The 22,196-nt window shown below is 38.0% G+C and overlaps 2 protein-coding genes across 3 annotated transcripts in view; both read left to right on the forward strand.

Moving 5' to 3' along the window:
- The window catches only part of LMAN1 (lectin, mannose binding 1), a 33,992-nt gene extending 16,225 nt beyond the window's left edge, over window positions 1-17,767 (forward strand). Inside the window, exons 9-13 of one of the 2 annotated variants that reach the window (XM_008013913.3) lie at window positions 4,549-4,742; window positions 4,875-4,945; window positions 12,383-12,536; window positions 14,065-14,186; window positions 14,464-17,767. In XM_008013913.3, coding sequence (XP_008012104.3) covers window positions 4,549-4,742; window positions 4,875-4,945; window positions 12,383-12,536; window positions 14,065-14,186; window positions 14,464-14,500 — 578 coding nt within the window. In that variant the 3' untranslated portion in view covers window positions 14,501-17,767. The remainder of the gene's footprint in view (window positions 1-4,548; window positions 4,743-4,874; window positions 4,946-12,382; window positions 12,537-14,064; window positions 14,187-14,463) is intronic. The other variant, XM_008013914.3, reaches the window with a different exon arrangement.
- The window catches only part of CPLX4 (complexin 4), a 33,989-nt gene continuing 29,559 nt past the window's right edge, over window positions 17,767-22,196 (forward strand). The window contains exon 1 of the mRNA XM_073006259.1: window positions 17,767-17,959. Coding sequence (XP_072862360.1) covers window positions 17,856-17,959 — 104 coding nt within the window. The 5' untranslated portion in view covers window positions 17,767-17,855. The remainder of the gene's footprint in view (window positions 17,960-22,196) is intronic.

Genomic DNA, 22,196 nt, shown 5'->3' on the forward strand with positions numbered 1-22,196 from the left:
ATGGGATGCTTTTCCATTTGTTTGCGTCATCTACTATTTCTCTCATTGTTGTTTTGAAGTTCTGCTTATAGAGAGCTTTCCCCTCCTTGGTTAAATGTATTTCTAGGTGATTTATTTTTCTTTCAGCTGTTGCAGATGGAATTGCCTTCTTGATTTTGTCCTTGGCTAGATCATTATCAGTATATGAAAATGCTACTGATTTCTATACATTAATTTTTTATCTTAAAACATTACTGAATTCCTTTATCAAATCTAAGAGTTTTTTTGGTGAAGTCACTAGGGTTTTTTAGATAAAAGATCATATCATTAGTGAAAAGGGATAATGTTACTTTCTCATTTCCAGTTGGAATGCCTTTTATTTTCTTCTCTTGCCTGATTGCTCTGGTGAAGACTTCTAGTATTATGTTTTTACACATCAAAGTGATAAAAGTGGGCATCTTTATCTTGTTCCAGTTCTTAAAGGGAATGTTTTCAACTTTTCCCTGTTAAGTGTGATATTGGCTGTGGGTTTGTCATATGTGGCCTTTATTATGTTGAGGTCTGTTCATTGGGGATTTTTATCGTGAAGGGATGATGAATTTTATTGAATGCCCTTTCTGAGTCTGTTGAAATGATCATGTTTTTTGTTCTTAATTCTGTTTATGTGGTGTATCATATATATAGATATTTTGTATTGTTGAGCCCTCCTTGCATCCCTGGGATAAATCCCACCTGATCGTGCTGTATTATCTTTTTGATGTGCTGTAGGATTTGTTTTGCTGGTATTCTGTTAAGGATTTTTGCATCTTTGTTCATCAGAGATATTGGTCTGTAGTTTTCTGTTTTTTGCGGCCTTGTCTGGTTTTGGTATCAGGGTGATACCACCTTCATAGAATGAGTTAGGGAGAATTCTCTTCTCAAAGTTTTGGAATAATTTCAGGAGAATTGGTTTTTCTTGATATGTTTGATAGAATTCAGCTATAAATCCATCTAGTCCTGGCTGTTGTTAAGATTTTTTTTTTTTTTTTTTTTTTTTTTTTTCTACTGATTGAGTCTTGCTACTCATTATTGGTGTGTTCAGGAGTTCTGTTTCTTCCTGTTTCGATCTCAGAAAGTTGTATGTTTCCAGGAACTTACCCATTTCCTCTAGGTTTTCTAGTTTGTGAGCGTATAGTTGTTCAGATAGTTTCTGATGATCGTTTGTATATTTGTGGAATCTGTTGTAATGTCTCCTTTTCTTCCGATTGTGTTTATTTGGATCGTCTCCCTTTTCTTGCCTAGTCTAGCTAGCAGTTTATCAATTTTGTCTGTTTTCAAGGAACCAACTTTTTGTTTTGTTGATCCTTTATTAATTTCTTTGTCTCTTTCATTTAGCTTTGCCCTTATCTTTGTTATTTATTTTCTTCTGCTAACTTTGGGTTTGGTTTGTTCTTGGTTTTCTAGTTTCCTGAGATATAATGTTAGATTGTTTTGATCTTTCCACTTTCTGATGTAGGCATTTAATGCTGTAAACTGCCCTCTTCACACTGCTTTTTTTGCTGTTTTGGTGTGTTATTTTTCCATTTTCATTCACTTCAAGAAATTTTTACATTTATGTCTTAATTTCTTTATTGACAAAGTGAATATTCAGGAGCATGCTGTTTAATTTCCATGTGTGTGTTTAGTTTCTGAAGTTCCTCTTAGTATTGATTTCTAGATTCACACCATTGTGGTCTAAGTCACTTGATATGATTCTGATTCTCAAAATTTGCTAAGACTTATTTTGTGGCCTAATATGTAGTCTGTGTCGGGGAGTCTTCTGTGTGCTGGTGAAAAGAATGTATATTCCATAGTTATTGTAGAAAGTTCTGTAAATGTCTAAGTCCATTTGGTCTAAAGTCGAATTTAAGCCCAATGTTTCTTTGTTATTTTTCTCTCTCGATCTATCTAGTGTTGTGTGTGTGGTGTTAAATTCTCCCACTATTATTGCATTACTGTCTTTCTTTTTCTTTGGGTCTAGTGATAATTTTCTGAATTTCGATGCTCTAATGTTAGGTGCATATAAATTAGGATTGTTATATCTTCTTACTGAATTGATCCGTTTATCATTATATAATAACCTTCTTTGTCTTTTCTTTTTTAAGTCTGTTTTATCTCATATAAGTATAGCTACTCCTGCTCACTTTTGGTTTCCATTTGCTTGGACTATCTTTTTCCGCCTCTTTACTTTCAGTCTATGTGTGTTTTTATGGATAAGGTAAGTTTCTTGTAGGCAGTATATAGTTGTGCCATGTATTTTAATCCATTCTACCAGTCTGTATCTTTTAGTGGAACATTTAATCCATCTACATTCAAGGTAAATATTGATATAGGAGGCTTTGTTCCTGTCATATTGTTCATTGTTTTCAAGTTGTCTTATAAATTCTTTGTTCCTTTCTTCTTTTCCATCTTTGTCTTTGTCATTTGATGAAATTCTGTCATGTTACCATTTGATTCCTACATCTTCCTCACGTGTGATTGTTTTATAAGAACTTTTATGGCCGGGCGCCGGTGGCTCACGCCTGTAATCCCTGCACTTTGGGAGGCCGAGGCGGGCGGATCACGAGGTCAGGAGATCGAGACCATCCTGGCTAACACGGTGAAACCCCGTCTCTACTAAAATACAAAAAAATTAGCCGGGCACGGTGGCGGGCGCCTGTAGTCCCAGCTACTCGGGAGGCTGAGGCAGGAGAATGGCACGAACCCGGGAGCGGAGCTTGCAGTGAGCCGAGATGGTGCCACTGCACTCCAGCCTGGGCGACAGAGTGAAGACTCCGCCTCAAAAAAAAAAAAAAAAAAAAAAAAAAAAGAACTTTTATATTTCTCTTTTTATCATGGTGAATGTTGACCTTTTTTTTCCATGTTTAAGACCACTTTGAGCATTTCCTGTCATGCTGGTCTAGTAATGACAAATTTCCCCAGCATTTGCTTGTCTGGAAAAGGCTTTATTTTTTCTTCATTTATGAAGCTGATTCTGACAGGATATAAAATTCTTGGCTGACAGTTTTCTTTTTATTAGCACTTTGAGAATGCCCGTTCCTTTCTGGCCTGGAAGGTTTCTGCTGAAAAGTCTGCTGTTAATCTGATGGAATTTCCGTTACAAGTGACTAAGTACTTTTCTCTTGCTAATTTTAGAATTATTTCACATTGACTTTAGACATTCTGAATATAATATGCTGTAGTGAAATCCTTTTTGCAATATATTTTTCTGGGGATTGCTGAGCCTCCTGTATCTGAATATCTAACTTTTTTGCTAGACTTGGGAAACTTTCATCAATTATTTTCTTAGTTTTTCTCCTTAGCCAGGCAACAACTGCAGCCGTATCAACTTGAACTCGGACTAAGAGCAGGGCACAGCTCAGCATGAAATTCTCAAAACTTTGCCTTGTGCCTGGGACCAGGGAGAGCAGGGACCCTCCTAGCCAGGTGTCATGAGCAAGAAACTGTAAGGAGTGCAGTCTGCCCACATCTGTTTCACAAGAGTCCATTGCAGGGCAGTGGGTATTGTCCTAGATATGCATAGAAGAGCCTGGTTTCCCTGTCTCTCCTTGGCCAGGTGGTAGCTACAGCCTTGTCAGCCCAAACATAGCCTGAGGGTGGGGCACAACCTTCCATTAAACTCTCAATATTTCACCTTGGGTCTGGGACCAGAGAGGGTAGGGTCCCTCCCAGGCAAGCAGCATGGACAGGAAGCTGTGGGAAGTGCCGTCTGCTCATGTCTCAGTATCAGCAGCACACTTCAGCAAGGCAGTAGGGACCTTCCTAGGGGTGCATAGGAGGGACCAGTGTCCCCCCTTCTCTCCTTGGAACATTGCAGTGGCTGCAGCCATGTCTGTAGATCCCCGGTATCTAGGCTATCAGCAGTAGTGCCCAATTGGAGCTGTTCTAGGCTCGAATGCCTGTGGGATTCCAAGTGGTCTCCCTTTATGGAGCAACATCTCTGTGCCATATTTAGGCAGTTCCGTATGTCCAGCCCAAGGCCTTAGTGGGCCAAGGGTTTCTTCTGTAGCCAGGATCATAAAAGCCCATTTTGGACTGCAGGGCCCTGAGGTTTTGTCTCTTACTGTTTCCCATCATCTAGGAGCCTCTTCTGGGGCTCAGTCAGCTCCTGGCTGGGCAAGCTGCCTCAGACTCACTCCTTACTTATTTTGGTGCTTCCTATTTCTTCTCTGATGAGTCCTAGCATTCTCTCCTAGGCAATCTATTTGAAATGCAAGTATCTACTTACTACTCTGGTTTTTCTCCATGGAGGAGGCACATACTACCTGCATCTGGTTAGCCATTTTGATCCCTCCTGAGATTTTCTAAGAAAAATTATTTTTAAATAATTTAAACCCAATTTATAATAAGTGTTCAATCACCTGAAATGGCAGAAAACAAATAATTTAATCATTATTAAATCAATTATCTGCATGTTTTCTGTTTGGGAGATTGTACCACTCTGATGATGATGTTCTAATTTTGCTCTATGTTGGCGCTTTGGTCACTTACGGTATTTTGAAACTTACGTATGTGTAGGTGACTGATCATTTTTATTTATTTCCTTTTCAGCGGAGGAAATATTTGAGAGTGTAGGAGATCGAGAGCTAAGACAAGTCTTTGAAGGACAAAATCGTATTCATCTTGAAATCAAGCAGCTGAACCGGCAGTTAGATATGATTCTTGATGAACAGAGAAGATATGTTTCTTCCTTAACAGAGGAAATCTCTAAAAGAGGAGCAGGAATGCCTGGGCAGCATGGGCAGGTGGGCTTGCAGAATATGCACATGTGCCTCATTTACCCTTTGCTGGAAGGGAAGTAAAGAAGAAGGGCTGCTGTACTATGTGCTCATAGAATGTGGATTATTCAGCTTGCTCATCATTGTTTCTTCCTCCAGATCTCTCAACAAGAACTGGATACTGTTGTGAAAACTCAGCATGAGATTCTGAGACAAGTAAATGAAATGAAGTAAGTATGTAAAAGTAGTGTCTGTGTGTTATGTGATTTTTGTATCCTAAATTTGTGACTTCAGGTGTGCAAGCACTGTATATTGTAAGATTTCTGCATGAGGGTAAGAATCCTGTTCTAGATTCATTCTGCAAATAGGGGACTATAAATACAGCAACTTTTAATATTTAAAAACTGCAAACATGTCTAAAGTTTTTAATTGTTCAGAGCTGGAAAAGAAAAAATGGTTTTGGCATCTTTTAAAAAAATAGGAGATTTGTCAGTTACTTGACAGAGCCAGGTGTGTTCTTACATTTATAAAATATAAAAAGAATATGAAGTAATATATAACAATTTTATGAAAAGTACCAGGGGAATAAATATGTGTGGCATTGTAAGACTGTAATAGAAGCAGACCCGATGCAGGAAATTCTTTTTGATGGAATGAAACCATTTTGAACGTAATATATGTGACTACCTCTTTTTCATTCCCGTCTTTTACTGTCAGAGAGACTGGACAGAGTTGGAGCAGAGAGGAGATAATTGTGTCCTTAGAATGTTGAACAGTAAATTTCTAATGAGAATGATTGACTTATGCAGATAATTAACAGCTTTCAATGCCTGGAGCACAGATAACAAACCAAAGTGTCATGTTTCCATAACCTAACATTTTAGAGCACTGTCCCAACCTATATAACCCTTGACAAACAAGAATGTCAAGGTGAGTTCTTTAGGACTGGAGAATTAAACAGAGTTAGATCAAACAGAAGGTGATTCTATCTGATATCTAGAGATTAAAGGCACTTAACTTACAACTGCAAATTTATATTTCTTCAATTTTTCTCTTTGTATTTTAAAAAATCTTCATAATGTGAACTCATTGAAATATTTATGATGCTAAATGAATAGTTTAGCTCTTCAAATAGTTTAATGAATAGAATCCTTTTAGAAATAGACTGGATCATGTAACACAACCTTTTTAAAAATCTTTTTATTTTGATCTAATTTTAGACCTCAGAAGCTACAAAAATAGTATGGGAAGTTTCTGTACCTCCTTCACCCATCTTCCTCTAATTTACATAACCATGATATAATTGTCAGAACCAGGAAATTAACATTGATACAGTTCAATCAACTAAATTAATGACCTATTCAAAATTTATCAGTTTCTCCACCAACGCCTTTTTTCTATTCCAGGATCCTATCCACAATCGCACATTACATTTAGTGATTTTTTTCTCTTTAGCCTTCTGCAGTCTGCAGTAGTTCCATCTTTCCTTGTCTTTCATGACCTTGACATTTTCCAAGAGCATTAATCAGTTAATACCTTTTGATTTGGGTTTGGTTGGATGGAAATTCCACATTTTGATAAGATATTATATATAATATGTTATATATAGTATATGGGTTTTTTTTTTTTTTTTTTTTTGAGACGGAGTCTTGCTCTGTCGCCCGGGCTGGAGTGCAGTGGCCGGATCTCAGCTCACTGCAAGCTCCGCCTCCCGGGTTTACGCCATTCTCCTGCCTCAGCCTCCCGAGTAGCGGGGACTACAGGCGCCCGCCACCTCGCCCGGCTAGTTTTTTGTGTTTTTAGTAGAGACGGGGTTTCACCGTGTTAGCCAGGATGGTCTCGATCTCCTGACCTCGTGATCCGCCCGTCTCGGCCTCCCAAAGTGCTGGGATTACAGGCTTGAGCCACCGCGCCCGGCTAGTATATGTTATATAATATGTAGTGTATATATTATTATATAAGATTGATAAGATATTACTGATGATGTTGGCCATGATCACTTGGTTATGGTGGTTTCCTATCGCTATCTCTACTTTAAAGTTACTGTATTTCCCTTTGTGGTTAATATTTTGGAGAAGGTACTTTGAGACTATGTAAGTATCCATTTCAAACTTCTGCTCATTCATTTTAGCATCCATTGATGTTTCTTGCCTGAAACAAGAATGTGGTTTTTGCCAAATGCTGACTTTATTTTTTCTTTTCATTTTTTATTTATTTGCTTATTTATTTTTTTGAGACAGGGTCCAGCTCTGTTGCCCAGGCTGGAGTGCAGTAGTGCAATCACAGCTCTCTGCAACCTCAACCTCCTGGGCTCAAATGATCCTCCCACCTCAGTCTCCTGAGTAGCTGGGACTACAGGTATATGCCACCACACCCAGCTAATTTTTCTATTTTTTTTGGATTTGGGATTTTGCCATGTTGCCCAGGCTGATTTCAAACTCCTGAGCTCAATCAGTCCTTCTGCCTCTGCCTCCCAAAGTGTTGGGATTACAGGCGTGAGCCACCACACCTGGCCCTGATGTTTATATTTCTATAATTCCCTCTACATTTGCTCACTGGAATTCTGCTGTCAGGACCAACCATCCTTTCTCTCCCATTTATTTATTTAGATCACTACAGACTCATGGATGTTTATTCCATAGGTTACAATCCAACACTCTTATTTTGCTGCTCAGATCGTTTCAGGTATGGTCATTCTGAGCTCCTTCATGTTGTCATCTTTGTTCTCTCAACAAGCCCCCATCTTTTATTAAGCATTTAAAAAATTTATGAAACTGCACTATCTTCTAGGGTTATCTTGTATTTTCTATGCCCTCAGTGAGCCCTGGTTCCTTTTTCTTGAAAAAGGTATTTGAAAACCAACCTCGCAGGAATCGCCACACTGTCTTCTACAATGGTAGAACTAGTTTACGGTCCCACCAGCAGTGTAAAAGTGTTCCTATTTCTCCGCATCCTCTCCAGCACCTGTTGTTTCCTGACTTTTTAATGATTGCCATTCTAACTGGTGTGAGATGGTATCTCATTGTGGTTTTGATTTGCTTTTCTCTGATGGCCAGTGATGATGAGCATTTTTTCATGTGTCTGTTGGCTGCATAAATGGCTTCTTTTAGAAGTGTCTGTTCATATCCTTCGCCCACTTTTTGGTGGGATTGTTTTTTTTCTTGTAAATTTGTTTGAGTTCTTTGTAGATTCTGGATATTAGCCCTTTGTCAGATGAGTAGATTGCAAAAATTTTCTCCCATTCTGTAGGTTGCCTATTCACTCTGATGTTAGTTTCTTTTGCTGTGCAGAATCTCTTTAGTTTAATTAGATCCCATTTGTCAATTTTGGCTTTTGTTGTATTGCTTTTGGTGTTTTAGACATGAAGTCCTTGCCCATGCGTATGTCCTGAATGGTACTACCTAGGTTTTCTTCTAGGGTTTTTATGGTTTTAGGTCTAACATTTAAGTCTTTAATCCATCTTAAATTAATTTTTGTGTAAAGTGTAAGGAAGGGATACCCAAAGGATTATAAATCATGGGGCTATAAAGACACATGCACACGTGTGTTTATTGTGGCACTATTCACAATAGGAAAGACTTGGAATCAGCCCAGATGTCCATCAGTGATAGATAGAAAATGTGACACATATACACCATGGAATATTATGCAGCCATAAAAAGATGAGTTCATGTCCTTTATAGGGACATGGATGAAGCTGGAAACCATCATTCTCAGCAAACTAGCGCAAGGACAGAAAACCAAACACTGCATGTTCTCACTCATAGGTGGGATTTGAACAATGAGAACACTTGGACACAGGAAGGGGAACATCACACACTGGGGCCTGTTGTGGGGTCGGGGAGAGGGGAGGGATAGCATTAGGAGATATACCTAATGTAAAAGACGAGTTAATGGGTGCAGCACACCAACATGGCACATGTATGCATATGTAACAAACCTGCATGTTGTGCACATGTACCCTAGAACTTAAAGTATATTAATAAATAAATACTAGGAAAAAAATAACCAAAAGTAGAACTGTCATTTGATCTAGCAATCCCACCACTGGGTATCTACCCAGTGGAAAAGAAGTCATTATACAAAAAAGATATTTGCACATGCATGTTTATAACATCACAGTTTGCAATTGCAAAATCATGGAACCAACCCAAATGCCCATCAATCAACGAGTGGATGAAGAAACTGTGATATATATATATGTGTGTGTGTGTGTGTGTGTGTGTGTGTGTGTGTGTGTATATATATATATATATGAATATATGATGGAATACTAAGCCACAAAAAAGAATGGATTAATGGCATTTGCAGTGACCTGGATGAGAATGGAGACTATTCTAAGTGAAGTAACTCAGGAATGGAAAACCAAACACTATGTTCTCACTGAAAACTTGGGAGCTAAGCTATGAGGACACAAAGGCATAAGAACAATACAATGGACTTTGGGGACTTCGGAGGAAGGGTGGGGGGGGTTGAGGGATAAAAGACTACAAATAGGGTGCAGTGTATATTGTTCGGGTGATGGGTGCACCAAAATCTCACAAATCACCACTAAATAACTTACTCCACTAAATAACTTACTCATGTAACCAAATACCACCTGTACCCCAATAACCTCTGGGAAATAAAAAAGAAAAAAAAACCAACCTCTGGGCACTAGGTGTGCTCATTACTACCACAGTGCCGTTACCTCTAGACCTCTTCGTGGACAGAGCTAGGGAATATACATACGTATACTAACCCTTGCATGTACATGAGTCTGTAGTTCCATGTCTGTCAATCTGTTTTTGTGTTAAACCATGAGATTATGCAGATATTTTGGATTCTGGCTGGACTGAACACTGCAGAGTTCATTTTTAACTTTCCTTCTTGTCTTATTTGAAAATTCTTTCGCCATCAGGGAGAAACCTGGTTCTTACTATCTGTATCTATAGCATATTTACTTATTGGTTCCAGGAGTATGCACATAAGTACACACAAAGTGGTTTCAGATTGTTAACTCATATCCCTGTGAGAAAGACATTTATTAACAAGTTTATGTAAAGTCCTTTTATCTCTAGCTTTACAGTATCCAGCCCAGATACTATTTTCCAGATAGTTTCTTCGTGTAGTTCTTTTTTTCCCTACTCTTTTCATTATGGCTGATGTTATTCATTTAGGATCCAGTTAGATTCTTTGTTAATGCTTATATTCCTCCTATATCCTGGTTGATTTAAATTGTTTGTATTTTGGGTATGTGAATACTATGATTCTAAGGGGCAGAGCATGTGTGTATTGCTTCTTCATTCTTGCTACCACTTTCCCATTCTCCCCTTCTTTCCAGCTCTTTCCCATTCTCCCCTTCTTTCCAGCTCTTTCCCACCCATTCCCTCTTGGTAACCAATTCTGTTAGCTTCTGGTTTGTTCTTCCTCTATTTCTTCTGTATATACCTGTTTTCTTTTTCTTTTTTTTTCTTTTTGTTTTGGTTTTGTTTTGTTTTGTTTTTGAGATGGAGTTTTGCTCTTGTTGCCCAGGCTGGAGTGCAATGGTGCAATCTTGGCTCACCGCAACCTCTGCCTTCTGGGTTCAAGTGATTCTCTTGCCTCAGCCTCCCATGTAGCTGGGATTATAGGCACCTGCCACCACGCCTGGCTAATTTTGTATTTTTAGTACAGATGGGGTTTCTCCATGTTGGCCAGGCTGGTCTCCAATTCGTGACCTTAGGTGATCCACCCGCCTTGGCCTCCCAAAATGCTGGGATTACAGGTGTTAGCCACCACACCCCGCCCATATTTTCTGAAGTACCCTTCCTCTGTGAAGGATAGCATACTCTAAATACTCTTTTGTGCTTTGCATGTTTAACTTGACAGTAGTATTAGGACATCTAAAGATGTAACTAGTTGTCAGGACATCCTAGCTGTCCAGTTGTATTATCCATAGAATCCCTTTCTTAGAGGAGTTAACAATCCTTGCAAACTCCCACTTACTGAGAACAAATGTCATGCATACAATAAGTTAATACAAAAACTGAGCTCAAGTTTCTGAACTAGTCCTCTGGACCTTTTTCTTTAGGATTTAGCTTCAGAAAAAATGTAAAGATATAGGAAATACTTGCCTTTAATGGAAAGGGTGGTTTGTTTCTTTGTGGATTTTTATATTCTTAAGGAATCATAGAAATTTTTTTTTTTTTTTTTTTAGCAGAAAGAGATCTTAGAAAGCATGTAGCTTTTCTGTAGCAGCTGATGCCTCTTCCCACTTCTCCATCTCAAAATCCCTTTCAAGACTTCTGGTATACCATTTACTCTTGGTGTTCTTTGGCCTCTGCTTCCATTTAGTTATCTTCACTTGCTCTCCTTCCATCATCCCTTAAAAGGTATTCTTTTCAAGGGTTCTGTCCAGCCCTCTTTTCACTTGACCTGTTTCCTAAACCAAATATGACCACCTTCCACATTTCTATCCCCATAGACTCCTCTTCATTTTTTGACACTCAGCTAAATGCATCTTCGTAGAGCTCTAGTTGTGCTTCTTTCACATTGCTTTCCTGCTAGACAGTGCATGTCCACAGAGCAGGTATTTCTTTTTTTTTTTTTCCAAAGTTTATATCCCTAAATATTCCCTGACTCACAGCACTTATGAAATAAATGTTAGCAGAATGAACAGGCAAATGAATGAATGACTGAGTAGGAGCGCATTAGGTGACTCAATCTTTGGTATATTAAAAAGACATTTATACTGAGCAAGTTCATGCTTCTGGGAAGCAAAATTCTTAAATGCAGATATGTAACAACATTATATACTCTGGGGGGTTTTGGTCTTGGTAGTATTTTAGTTATATTAAAATGTTATGCTTAATTTGAGTTTCAGTGGAAAAGCTTAGCGCCCCATGGATTTTCTTGGGCATATGTGCCATTGAAAGAAATTGTAATCAACACATTGATTCAAAAGCACTTGACATATTTTGTAACTACTTTTAAGTCTTTACTGCTCACGTAACTCAAATATAATTTTTTTAAATGTTATAGTTAACATTCCGTCTGACATATAGTGTTATTTTTAAGTAATTTGAGTCTTTTTTTTTTTCTTCTAGTAAAGCTCTTACTTTTTAAACTACATTTGACTCCAATGAGATAACTTATTTATTTATTCCTCCAAATTAAACCATAGCTGTTGAAGGCACTAGCAGGAAATCAGAATTGTGACCCCTGTCCTCAGGGTCACAAAGCCATGAGTCTCCATCTGTATGCTGTATGAGTGAAATCATCTATATATGCAGCTACAGAGTGGACAAGTCTGTGTGTGTGAGTGTGCCTATAGGAAATGATTGCATTTGGCACTAGTCCTTTACGGTACAGCTGAACACCTAGAAAGATTTATTACAACTTCATTAAAAATATCATCCATTATATTCAATATCCACTTACACTATTGGTTTTAACACAAATTACCTAGTAGTATTTTCTATATGGTATTTTTAGATGACCTTTAGTAAAAGATAAAGGCATAATGTTGTTTTATAAATTATTTTCCAATTTTGAACACAACTCAATTTTTTAAAATACTTCTTTACCTTTTTTTTTTTTAAGGATGTAATATATTGAACTTGAAAAGGTGTAAGTATTGGAGCTCTGTGACTGAAAAAAATAATCTCTATAGTGATTTTATTGTATCAAGAGTCTTTCTGTTTCAGAAATTCCATGAGTGAAACCGTCAGGCTGGTCAGTGGAATGCAGCACCCTGGCTCTGCCGGAGGCGTCTATGAGACAGCACAGCACTTCGCTGACATCAAAGAGCACCTGCACACAGTAAAGAGGGACATAGACAACTTAGCGCAGCGACACATGGTGACTTTGTTTCCTTTTCCTTTCATAATTATAATCTCTAGGAAAGGAAGAACTCACACTCTACTGAAAATCTTGTAACCCTTTAGTTAATGCTGATGCTTATTTTTAGTGTTTAAGGTAGAATTGTCCCATACATTGCAGATCTCCATGTGTAAACAGCTCCCATAGCAGTTATGGTTTTTAAATATGTAATATTTGTATTATCATTTCATGAAAATATTTTCTGATTTCCATGTTAATGTCTTCTCTGATCCATGGATCGCGTAAGGTGTATTTCTTTGGCCTATTTTTTCCTCAAGGTTCTATAATCTGGCAATTTCTTGCTATCTTGTTAGCGTCATTTACCTTTACCTGGGTTTCGTGTGCTTGGATTGGATTGGATTTGTTTTTGACTCTGCTAGTTGTCTTCTGTAAGACATATTTGGGATATGATTGGCCCATATTTCCTAGTGTACCTTACCAGAAGCAGAAATCCCAATCCTTTATATTTTATATCATGTTTTATCTTTTTAAAAGCTTTTTAAAACATTTGATGTCCTTTAGAAAATATGCTAACATATTAGTAATAATGTTACATTAACTCTTCCAAGGTCAGTAACTAGTAAGTAGTAGAGGGAGATAACTTAGGTCTTCAGCTTCTAATCTTGTCTCCTTTATATTTTTTGACAACTCTCTTAACTATATTCCTGTATATATGCCTTGAATATACATTTTTTTTCAAACATGGCTTAATAGTTTTCTTATTGATCATGACCTCTCATCCAAAGCATTACTATCTGTCCCCCTAGTTCTGTTTGAGGTTATTTTTCTCCTACTTTAGCCTTTGTTGCAATGACCAAATTGATACTATGCATATCCATTTACTGAATAACTTTGCCCCACAAATATAACTGTATTGGGAACAACTAATCTTAGAAGCCATTCTCTCTGGATACTTGGATGAAATCTTTGTTTCTGATATTTAATTACCTCCTTAAAATAGAAGGAATACTCAGGGAAATAGGGAAAGAAATATTTTTCAGAACACCAGTGAATAATGTTGAATGCTATGAGGTTGGAGAGAATGAGGACTGAGAAAAAGCCATTCTATATGTCAAGTAGTTTGTTGGTAGGGTGACCATGTAATTTATTGTCTGACCTGGAACACTTTTGAGAGTGAAAGAGGTGCTGTTAATAATCACACCACTACAGCAAGCGTGAACTGGGAGTGTCCAGAGGAGTTGTCTGTGGTGACCCTAGCCTCAGTGACATCAGGAACAGTAACATCATCATATACCATAATGCGGACAGGAGCCAGGTGGCAGTGAGTTAGTGACTGGATAATGAAAAGGTGGAGGCCTTCCGGTGTCACCTACTCCTTCAAAAGCAGTTGTCAGTAAAAGTTAAGGGGATAGAAGGTTTTCTGGGGGATGAAAAAATGAAAATACTTGTTTATATAGCAAACTGAGTTTTACAAAGATTTCACATTTATTTCTTTTTCCAAACTGCTAATTTGACTAACTGTAATAGAAAGTCATTTGCCTTACAGCTGTCAAATGAAAAGCCGAAATGCCCAGAACTACCACCATTTCCATCGTGTTTGTCTACGGTCCACTTCATTATATTTGTTGTGGTGCAAACTGTATTATTCATTGGTTATATCATGTATAGGTAAGTCTCTTGATAAAATTTGACCCAATATTTTTCTGCATCTGTTTAATTAGAAATATTCAACTAAGTTATCTATGTTCATAATACAATTTTCACCACCTATAAAATTGTTTGTGATTTCTGTTCATTTCAGTTCACATAAAGTGCATGTATAGAATATGTGTTTATCTTTACGCATTGTGTAATTCAAAAGGCATTGATATTTTAATTTTCAACAATCCTGTTTCAAGTTAAGTATATAGACCTTCTTTCAGTGTTTGTTTCTTTTTTTCCCTAGGTCTCAGCAAGAAGCAGCTGCCAAAAAATTCTTTTGACTACCATTTTCATGTGTACATCATCTATTTGTGTACAAAATGTTGTTGTTTTGAGGGAATTTAAGTATTTAAATTGCTTCATAGTCTAAATTATTAAAATTTTTAAATAAAATAACTGTTTAAACATTGATTTGCAATTAAGAATAAACCTTAAAGCAAAGACAACCACATTTTAATTTGTTCACAGTATGTAAATCTGTCTAAATTTCAGTGAATTTCTGGTCACTATGATACAGCCACTGAGCAGAATATTGACCAGTAAGAGGGTAAATAAGAAAATGGGGGCAACCCCTGGATATGAATGTTACCCCCTAAGTCTCCAGTATTGCAGGTTTCCCTGTGTAACATAGACACACTTGCCCTCATGCCTCCCAGAATATGAGGGCTAATTAAGAAGTCCCATCAGGTTTATTTTGTAACCAAAGTCTCTTTTAGAGGTCAGACTTCCTAATCAAAGGCCTGGGCCTGCAGTCCTTTCATCTTAATTTAACTTCCTTTGAAATCAAAGAATATTTTGTCTGAGAGCTTTAAGGATCTGGATAATAGACTTCAAAATGTTAAGTGAAAAATTTTTTTCCTCTATTTATCAATGATATATTTCACTTTTAAAGGAAAGTTTAGAGGAAAATTAATAGCTGCTTTTTGCCTAAAAAACCTTGTGAGTGGAAACATTCCTCTGAGAATGACTTTTATAGGTATTTTGCCTGGTAATGTATTCATTCATGATTGCCCATATTCTTGAATGTCTTCATTCCAATGGTGTCAGGTCAATATTATGAAAATAATTTTTGTATTTATATTTGTAACTGAAGGAATTCATTTCTCCCATTTACAGCCTGTAAATTCAGCTCAAATTGCATGATCTGAGGATATTTTAAATTTACAAAACCTGCCACTACATTCTGGTTTACATTAGTTACTTCATGCTGGTTGGGGTTAGTGACCATTTGCATACTCTTTTAAATCAAGGAGGCTGTAGTAGAAGCAGTTTTAAGATTCTTGAAGGTGAAATTTGAAAAACAGTGATTACTTGTACTTGTTTCCTTTTAGTGCCAGAACTAAGTGAAACACTTGTTAGTAAACTTAACCTTGAAATATCAGACTGGAAGGAGTTTTTAGAGTCTTTGTGCATAGCTCTAGGTATTATAGAAACAGTCTGTAAATGACAGTTTAAGATGCAAATTTAATTTTGTTCACAGCTGATTTATACTGATTTTTGCTGCCTTCAAAATACTGTTTTACCTCTTTTAGCTAGAGTGGTTGTCTTTCATTTGCCATAGAGTTCCAAACAATACTATTTTATAAAATAGTACTGTTGCCAAGCCTCCCTAGGTTTGCTCTCAAATGTCATTCACAGATTGGGATAACAACCTAAAATCTATGTATAAAGACTGTCTGAAGAACTCTGTATTATAGCCGTACCGAACGAGTGCTGTGTGTGCAAACAGTCTCGCATTGCTTTTTATGTTGATACTTATCCTGGAACACTGAAAGAGAATACGCCAGTGATAACTCACTTTACTTCAGTCATTTCAACACAGAAAATGCTTCTCTAGCGTTTTTCTTTTGTAGTGTTAACATTTTGAAATTCATGTTTCAGAGGCTTCATCATCACAGAATTTACTCTTGCTCCATGAAAAAAATTATATACCTTCAGAAGAATATTTAAGTTGTAGACTATGAAACTTGAGAAATCCTCCTGAGATAAAAGGCTGCCAAATCCAGTATTATGAAGTCCATGGTCATATGTGCCTGTGCATTAAAGGAATACCAGATCTATGCAGTATACATTTTTCAGGCTGAAATTCAAGGGGAATCATTCTCATCATTCTTACTACAAATGGAGATGACTATTATGAAACAGCACGAGCATGAACCTTTCATCTTTTATACTTAGTGATACACTTTGCTTGAAAATCACTCAGTAAAGTAGTTCACGCAGAATGTGTATCATATTATTTGAAGTTTGGTTTTTCTCAAAATCATTGACTTTTGTAAGGAGCTCATTTCTGAACAAAAAGGTTTGCTCTGTGGAAAAATAAATCACTGCCAGGATTCTTTCATTTCTGTACTATTTTGTATAATTGAATTTGTTCACTTCTCTCACACCAGCAAGTGTTTTACAGGTGCCTTGGATTAAAACAAAGTTGATTTTAAAATTTTTATGTAAGTCATTGTGTTTATGATGCCACTTTTAAAAGGAAAATGCAATTGCTTCATGGCTAATACCCTTATTTCATGTACCTATTTGTGTTCTAATAATTGTTTGAATGTTTTATTCAGCTTAAAACTTTACCACGAAGTCATAAACAGTAAACAATGTTTTGTTATGTATTAAGGGAATAGCAGTGTTTCTCAAAGTATGATCCATAGACCATCTGGGTCATGGTGCCTGGTTTCAGACCACCTGAATCAAATCTTAGGGGTGGGGCTTTGGGATGTCATTGTTCAATATGAGGCACCTCAGGAGATTCTGAGCACACCGATGTCTGAGAACCACTAAAATGAGGAGTGGAAAAAAAATAGATGTTTTGTTAATTTAGAGCTGATCTGAGAGGATAATATATTTTTATTGTCAATGACATTAACAGATGTGCACTGATTCTTTTATACCTACAATTAATGTTCCTTTTTATTAAAACTCTTGGTTCATGAGCAACTACAGACTGACTCTAAATTATTACCTGTTGCTTTTAGTATTTTCGTGATGGCTTTTAAACTTATGAAATCATCTTAAGATCATTCATGGTCAAGCCATGAAAACTCCCATCTTCAAGCCTGCCTGCTAAAGCTTTTTTGCCTTCCTCATTGTGATTATGGTAACATTTTATCTCAGACAGTTGTACTTTTTGATAACTTAGGGAAAATAGAAATTACTTGAACAAGGGATTGCCTGCCTCACTGCATTGCAGAGATACAGTTTTTGTAAAGAACTCAAATAGCAGTTGTGAATGTTAAGATGTGATTATCTTTCCCTGTCCATGTGCTTATCGAAAGAAGATAGTGAACAAATGATTATATTGAGCATTTTTTAAATTTATAAGATCTAATGTGAAATCCACACTTGGAACTTTTTAGATCTATCTGTTGCTTGTTTAATATATTTCTTTTATGACATTACTTAAAGTTTAAAAGGGTTTTCTATCCACTGTCAATTTGAATTGGATAACATTTTGTCGTCTTTTTTTTTCCTGATTGTTATTTGATGCTAGCTGGAATTCAAGAAATGGCATTGACCTTATTCAAATAAAGAAATATTTTAGTAAATTTGCTTTTTCCTTCATTGATCCTGGATAATAGGTTGCCATTTGTTTTTCAGACAGGACCTGTATTGTGATAGCATTTCGTTTATCACATGCTTTGGGCTCTGCCCAAGGTAGCCTGCTGCATACAGAGTCAGTACATGGAAGCATGGCACGAGAACATAGAAACGGTCATGGATAACTGTTTACCCTGCTGGTAATGAAAATACAAACTAATTAAAACAATGTATTTGATGTTTTTACCTCTAATAACCAAATGATGGCAAAAGTGTAGTTAAGCTGGAACTCATAGTCATTACTAATTAGTGGTGGTTTAAAAAATATTTTAATCTTTTTGGCAAATACCATTTAACCAAGTAATTCCAATTCTGAGAGTTAATGTGGTATAAAAATAAAAGAGTAGGGCTTTGAGGTTAGACAAATCTAGGTTTGAATCCTGGCTCTCTCACTGGAGGTGACCTTCAGTTTCCTCATAATACTTATCTCGCACAGTTATAAGCATAGTAAAAGTGTCTTTATAAGGAGGCTTCAAAAAATGGTAGACTAATTGGTAAAGGCAAATGGTGGATAAAATAAAAGATTTAAATACATAGATGGGTTCGAAATAATGGAGAACTTAAAACCCGATCAGGGAGCCTACTGGTAGTAGTAGGGAGTGGCAGAAACTAGACTACACACAGGCCCTAGATACTGTCATTGAAAGTTAGTTCATTTGTGGCATTGAGGACATGACTTTAGGCCTGAAAAACCCAGGAGGCTTGAACTGAGATACTAGAATAAAATGAGGACCCTGGAAGAGCTGCTTTTTCAGTGGAAATGGGCTGAAAGGCCCTCTTACTTCTACCCCAGACCTCTTCTACCCCAACAGCTCGGAGAAGGCATAGGAAGCTTCTCTCCCTGGAACTCTGGGTAAGGGGACATTCGTTGTTAAGAGATTGAAGCCCAGGTGTATGCTTTATTTACATGGTGTGGAATTCTCTACATCAAAAACAATATATAAATTGGTTCTTGTCTGGGAAAATCCAGAAGGCAAAACAAAACCACTCATTAGCAATAATTCCACAGCAAAAGTACATTAGCACTAGACAACCATAAGGACAGCCAGTCCTAACTAAAATGAGCTCTAAAAATTATAAACCAAACCAGAAAAATACGAAAGAGTGACAGTAGACACAATAATGAAACCTGGCACCTCCAAGAATCTGAGATAATAGAACAGTCAGAAGAAGACAACAAATATGTACACTTGAAATGACTTTAAAAATACTGAAGAGTTTATAAAAGGACTGGAAATCATGAGGAAGAAATGAAACACTGAAAAATAAGACAGTTGGAGTTCCAAAGAACCACCCAAAACACAACTTCAATATGGGAGGTGGGGATCAAATTTGGATATCAGATTGGACAAAGCTCAAAAGAATTCTTGAATTAGAAGATAGATCTGAGCAAATTACCAAGAGTGCAACACAGATACTAAAATGGTGGAAAATGCAATAAATTGGCAGTTGGTGAGAAGGTACAACATATGTCTACCAGTAGTTGTAGAAGGTACAGGAGAGTCATGATGAAAAACTGTGCAAAGGTGTAATAGCTAAGAACTTTTCAGAATTGATGCACACACATATTTGAAGAATCTTGAGTCTGAGGCAGGGTTGTGGGTTGGAGAAGTTTCCCACAGAAAATGTTATCTGAGCCATGTGCTAAAGTATGTATAGTGCAAGGGGGACTGGAAGAGAACTAACTCCAATCAGAAAAAATAACATGAACAAAAGCATAGAGTTGAGAAGCAGTGTAGTTTATGTGAGAACCTGTACGCTTATTCTGCTATGCTGGGAAAAATGATGGTTGGGTGGGATATACAGAGGCCAGATCCCAAGGCTCTGTAAAGGAGCTTGGGCTTCATCCAGAGGGTAATGGAAGGTCATGAAAGTCAAGCAGAAAGGCAATACTTACCATTGCAATCTCTGAGTGCTTCATGGAGGAAGGAGGCTGGAGACAGACCAGCCGCAGTGTGCCCAGTGAAAAATGGTGGCCTGAAAGAAGGCCAAAAATCTATCAATAGTAGTATTGAACAATTAGAGTTCGTTTAGGCCACTCTAACAAAATACCATAAATGAGGTGACTTATAAAAAATTTATTGTAGGCCGGGCACGGTGGCTCACGCCTGTAATCCCAGCACTTTGGGAGGCCGAGGCGGGCGGATCACGAGGTCAGGAGATCGAGACCATCCTGGCTAACACGGTGAAACCCCGTCTCTACTAAAAATACAAAAAAAAATTAGCCGGGCGTGGTGGCGGGCGCCTGTAGTCCCAGCTACACGGGAGGCTGCGGCAGGAGAATGGCGTGAACCCGGGAGGCGGAACTTGCAGTGAGCGGAGATCGCGCCACTGCACTCCAGCCTGGTCCACAGAGCGAGACTCCCCATATCGAGAGAAAAAAAAAAAATTTATTGCTCACTGTTCTGAAAGACTGGGAAAGTGAAGATCAAGACTGTACTCTCATGACCTAATCACCTACAAATGTAGTAACACATTGGACATTAGGATTTCAACATAGGAGTTTTGGGACAAGCAAACATTCAGGCAAGCATCTAAGGACTATTTGAAGTGGGGAGTGAATGAGAAGGAAAAATGTAAGATGATACTCTGTTTCTGGTTTGTGGAATTGGATGGAAGGTGTCCTAAAATGGAACACAAGAAAAAGGATGGGAATTGAAGATGAGGGAAGAAGAGGTTAAGTTCCATTTGGAACATAGATTTTGACATAACTAGCCAAGTAAAAATGGCCAGAAGGCAATATAGGTTTGGATTCAGGGCAGAACCATACCTCAATTTTTTATCTCTAAAATGGGGTGATAATTGAAATAACAGAGCACCATAAATAGAGCTTAGGAACAAGACGCTTGTGCCCAGTAAATGTTAGCTATTCTTATTCTATGCATCTGAAAATAAGAAGAGAGAACTGACCCAGAACAGTACAACACAGGATTTTTGGCTCGTTCTCTACCTGCTCATGAGTTGTAAAAAAAGGGAAACAGTCCTCAGCAGTGCTGGGAGTCCCATTCCGTTTCTCAGATCCTCACAAATAAGTCCAGAAGCTGCCCAGTCAGCTACCACATGGCATTTACTGTTTCCCTTCTCTGAACCCCCGTGATGTCCACTGGGTGCTGCTCCTCCTGATGGCATCATCCCCTGTGTTGGCCCTTAACTGTTCTTTCTTCTGGATCTGCCATTTCTGCCATGTCAGGCCAGCAGTGGCACCATTTCTGTCATGTTCCATCATACAGGCCCCGCTGCTACTCAGGGGAGGATTTCATTCTCCTGCCAGACAAGCAGCCACTTCTGCCATCTGGACCAGGCACCCTCATGACTGCCATTGTCCACAGAAGCAATGGAGGCTTCCAGGAGCCAGTCCGTGGGGTGGTGTATTAGGTTCTTCAGAGAAACAACCCTTAAATACACACGTACATATACACATATATACACACATACATACATATAAAATCAGGTATGGCTTACATGATTATGGAGGCCGAGAAGTCCCACGATCTGCCATCTGCAAGCTGGAGACCCAGAAAAGCCAGTAGGATAGCCGGAAGGCCTGAAAGCCAGAGCCAATGATGTGGAGTCCATCTGAGCCTGAAGGCCTGAGGACCGTGAGTGGCCCGGGCAGAGGAAGATCAGTGTTCCCAGCTCAAGAAGACAGCAAATCCAACCTTCCTCTGGCTTTTCTCTTCAGGCCCTCACAGATTGGACGATGCCCATCCACACTGGGGAGGATTATCTGCTTTCCTCAGCCAAACCAAATGTAAATCTCTTCCATGAACAGCCTCACAGACACACCAGAAACAATGTTTAACCAGATAATCCTGGCATCTAGTGACCCAGTCAAGTTGGCATGTAAAGTTAACCATCATGGGTAATTTGTGGCCAAATGAAGAAGAATGACTCTCTCCCGCCTGCATGTTACTTTCTCTTAAGAAAATACTAAAGCAGTGATGCATGGGCCCCAGGGTCAAGAGTTCTCGGTGAGAATGGCTGTTACTATTAATTAAAGGTCCATCTCTAGGAAACAGTCCTAATGGGTTCATGAGCCTTGGCCAGGGTGAACCTGAGTGAAAGACATTACAGAATTTCTCAAGCCTCTGGGAACTAAGACTTCGTAACTGAGGCAAACTTACTGTGTCTGCTCTGAATGAGTCTCTCCCAAGAGCCTCTGTAGTACTTAATGTAAATAGACTTATTGCTAGCTATACCATGAATGTTACAATTTGCCAAATATACCTGAATTCCAAGCATGAACATAGCTCAGCTCAAATTGGTCAGCCCACTGTGTAAACAGTAAGTAAGTAAATTAATCTTTGGTTCCCAGCCCATCTTCCCCTTCCATGTAGAACCAGCATGGCAATTTTCAATCAGATCATGGAAGCCAGC

This window comes from Chlorocebus sabaeus, chromosome 18, assembly GCF_047675955.1.
Source record: "Chlorocebus sabaeus isolate Y175 chromosome 18, mChlSab1.0.hap1, whole genome shotgun sequence".
Lineage (NCBI taxonomy): Eukaryota > Metazoa > Chordata > Mammalia > Primates > Cercopithecidae > Chlorocebus > Chlorocebus sabaeus.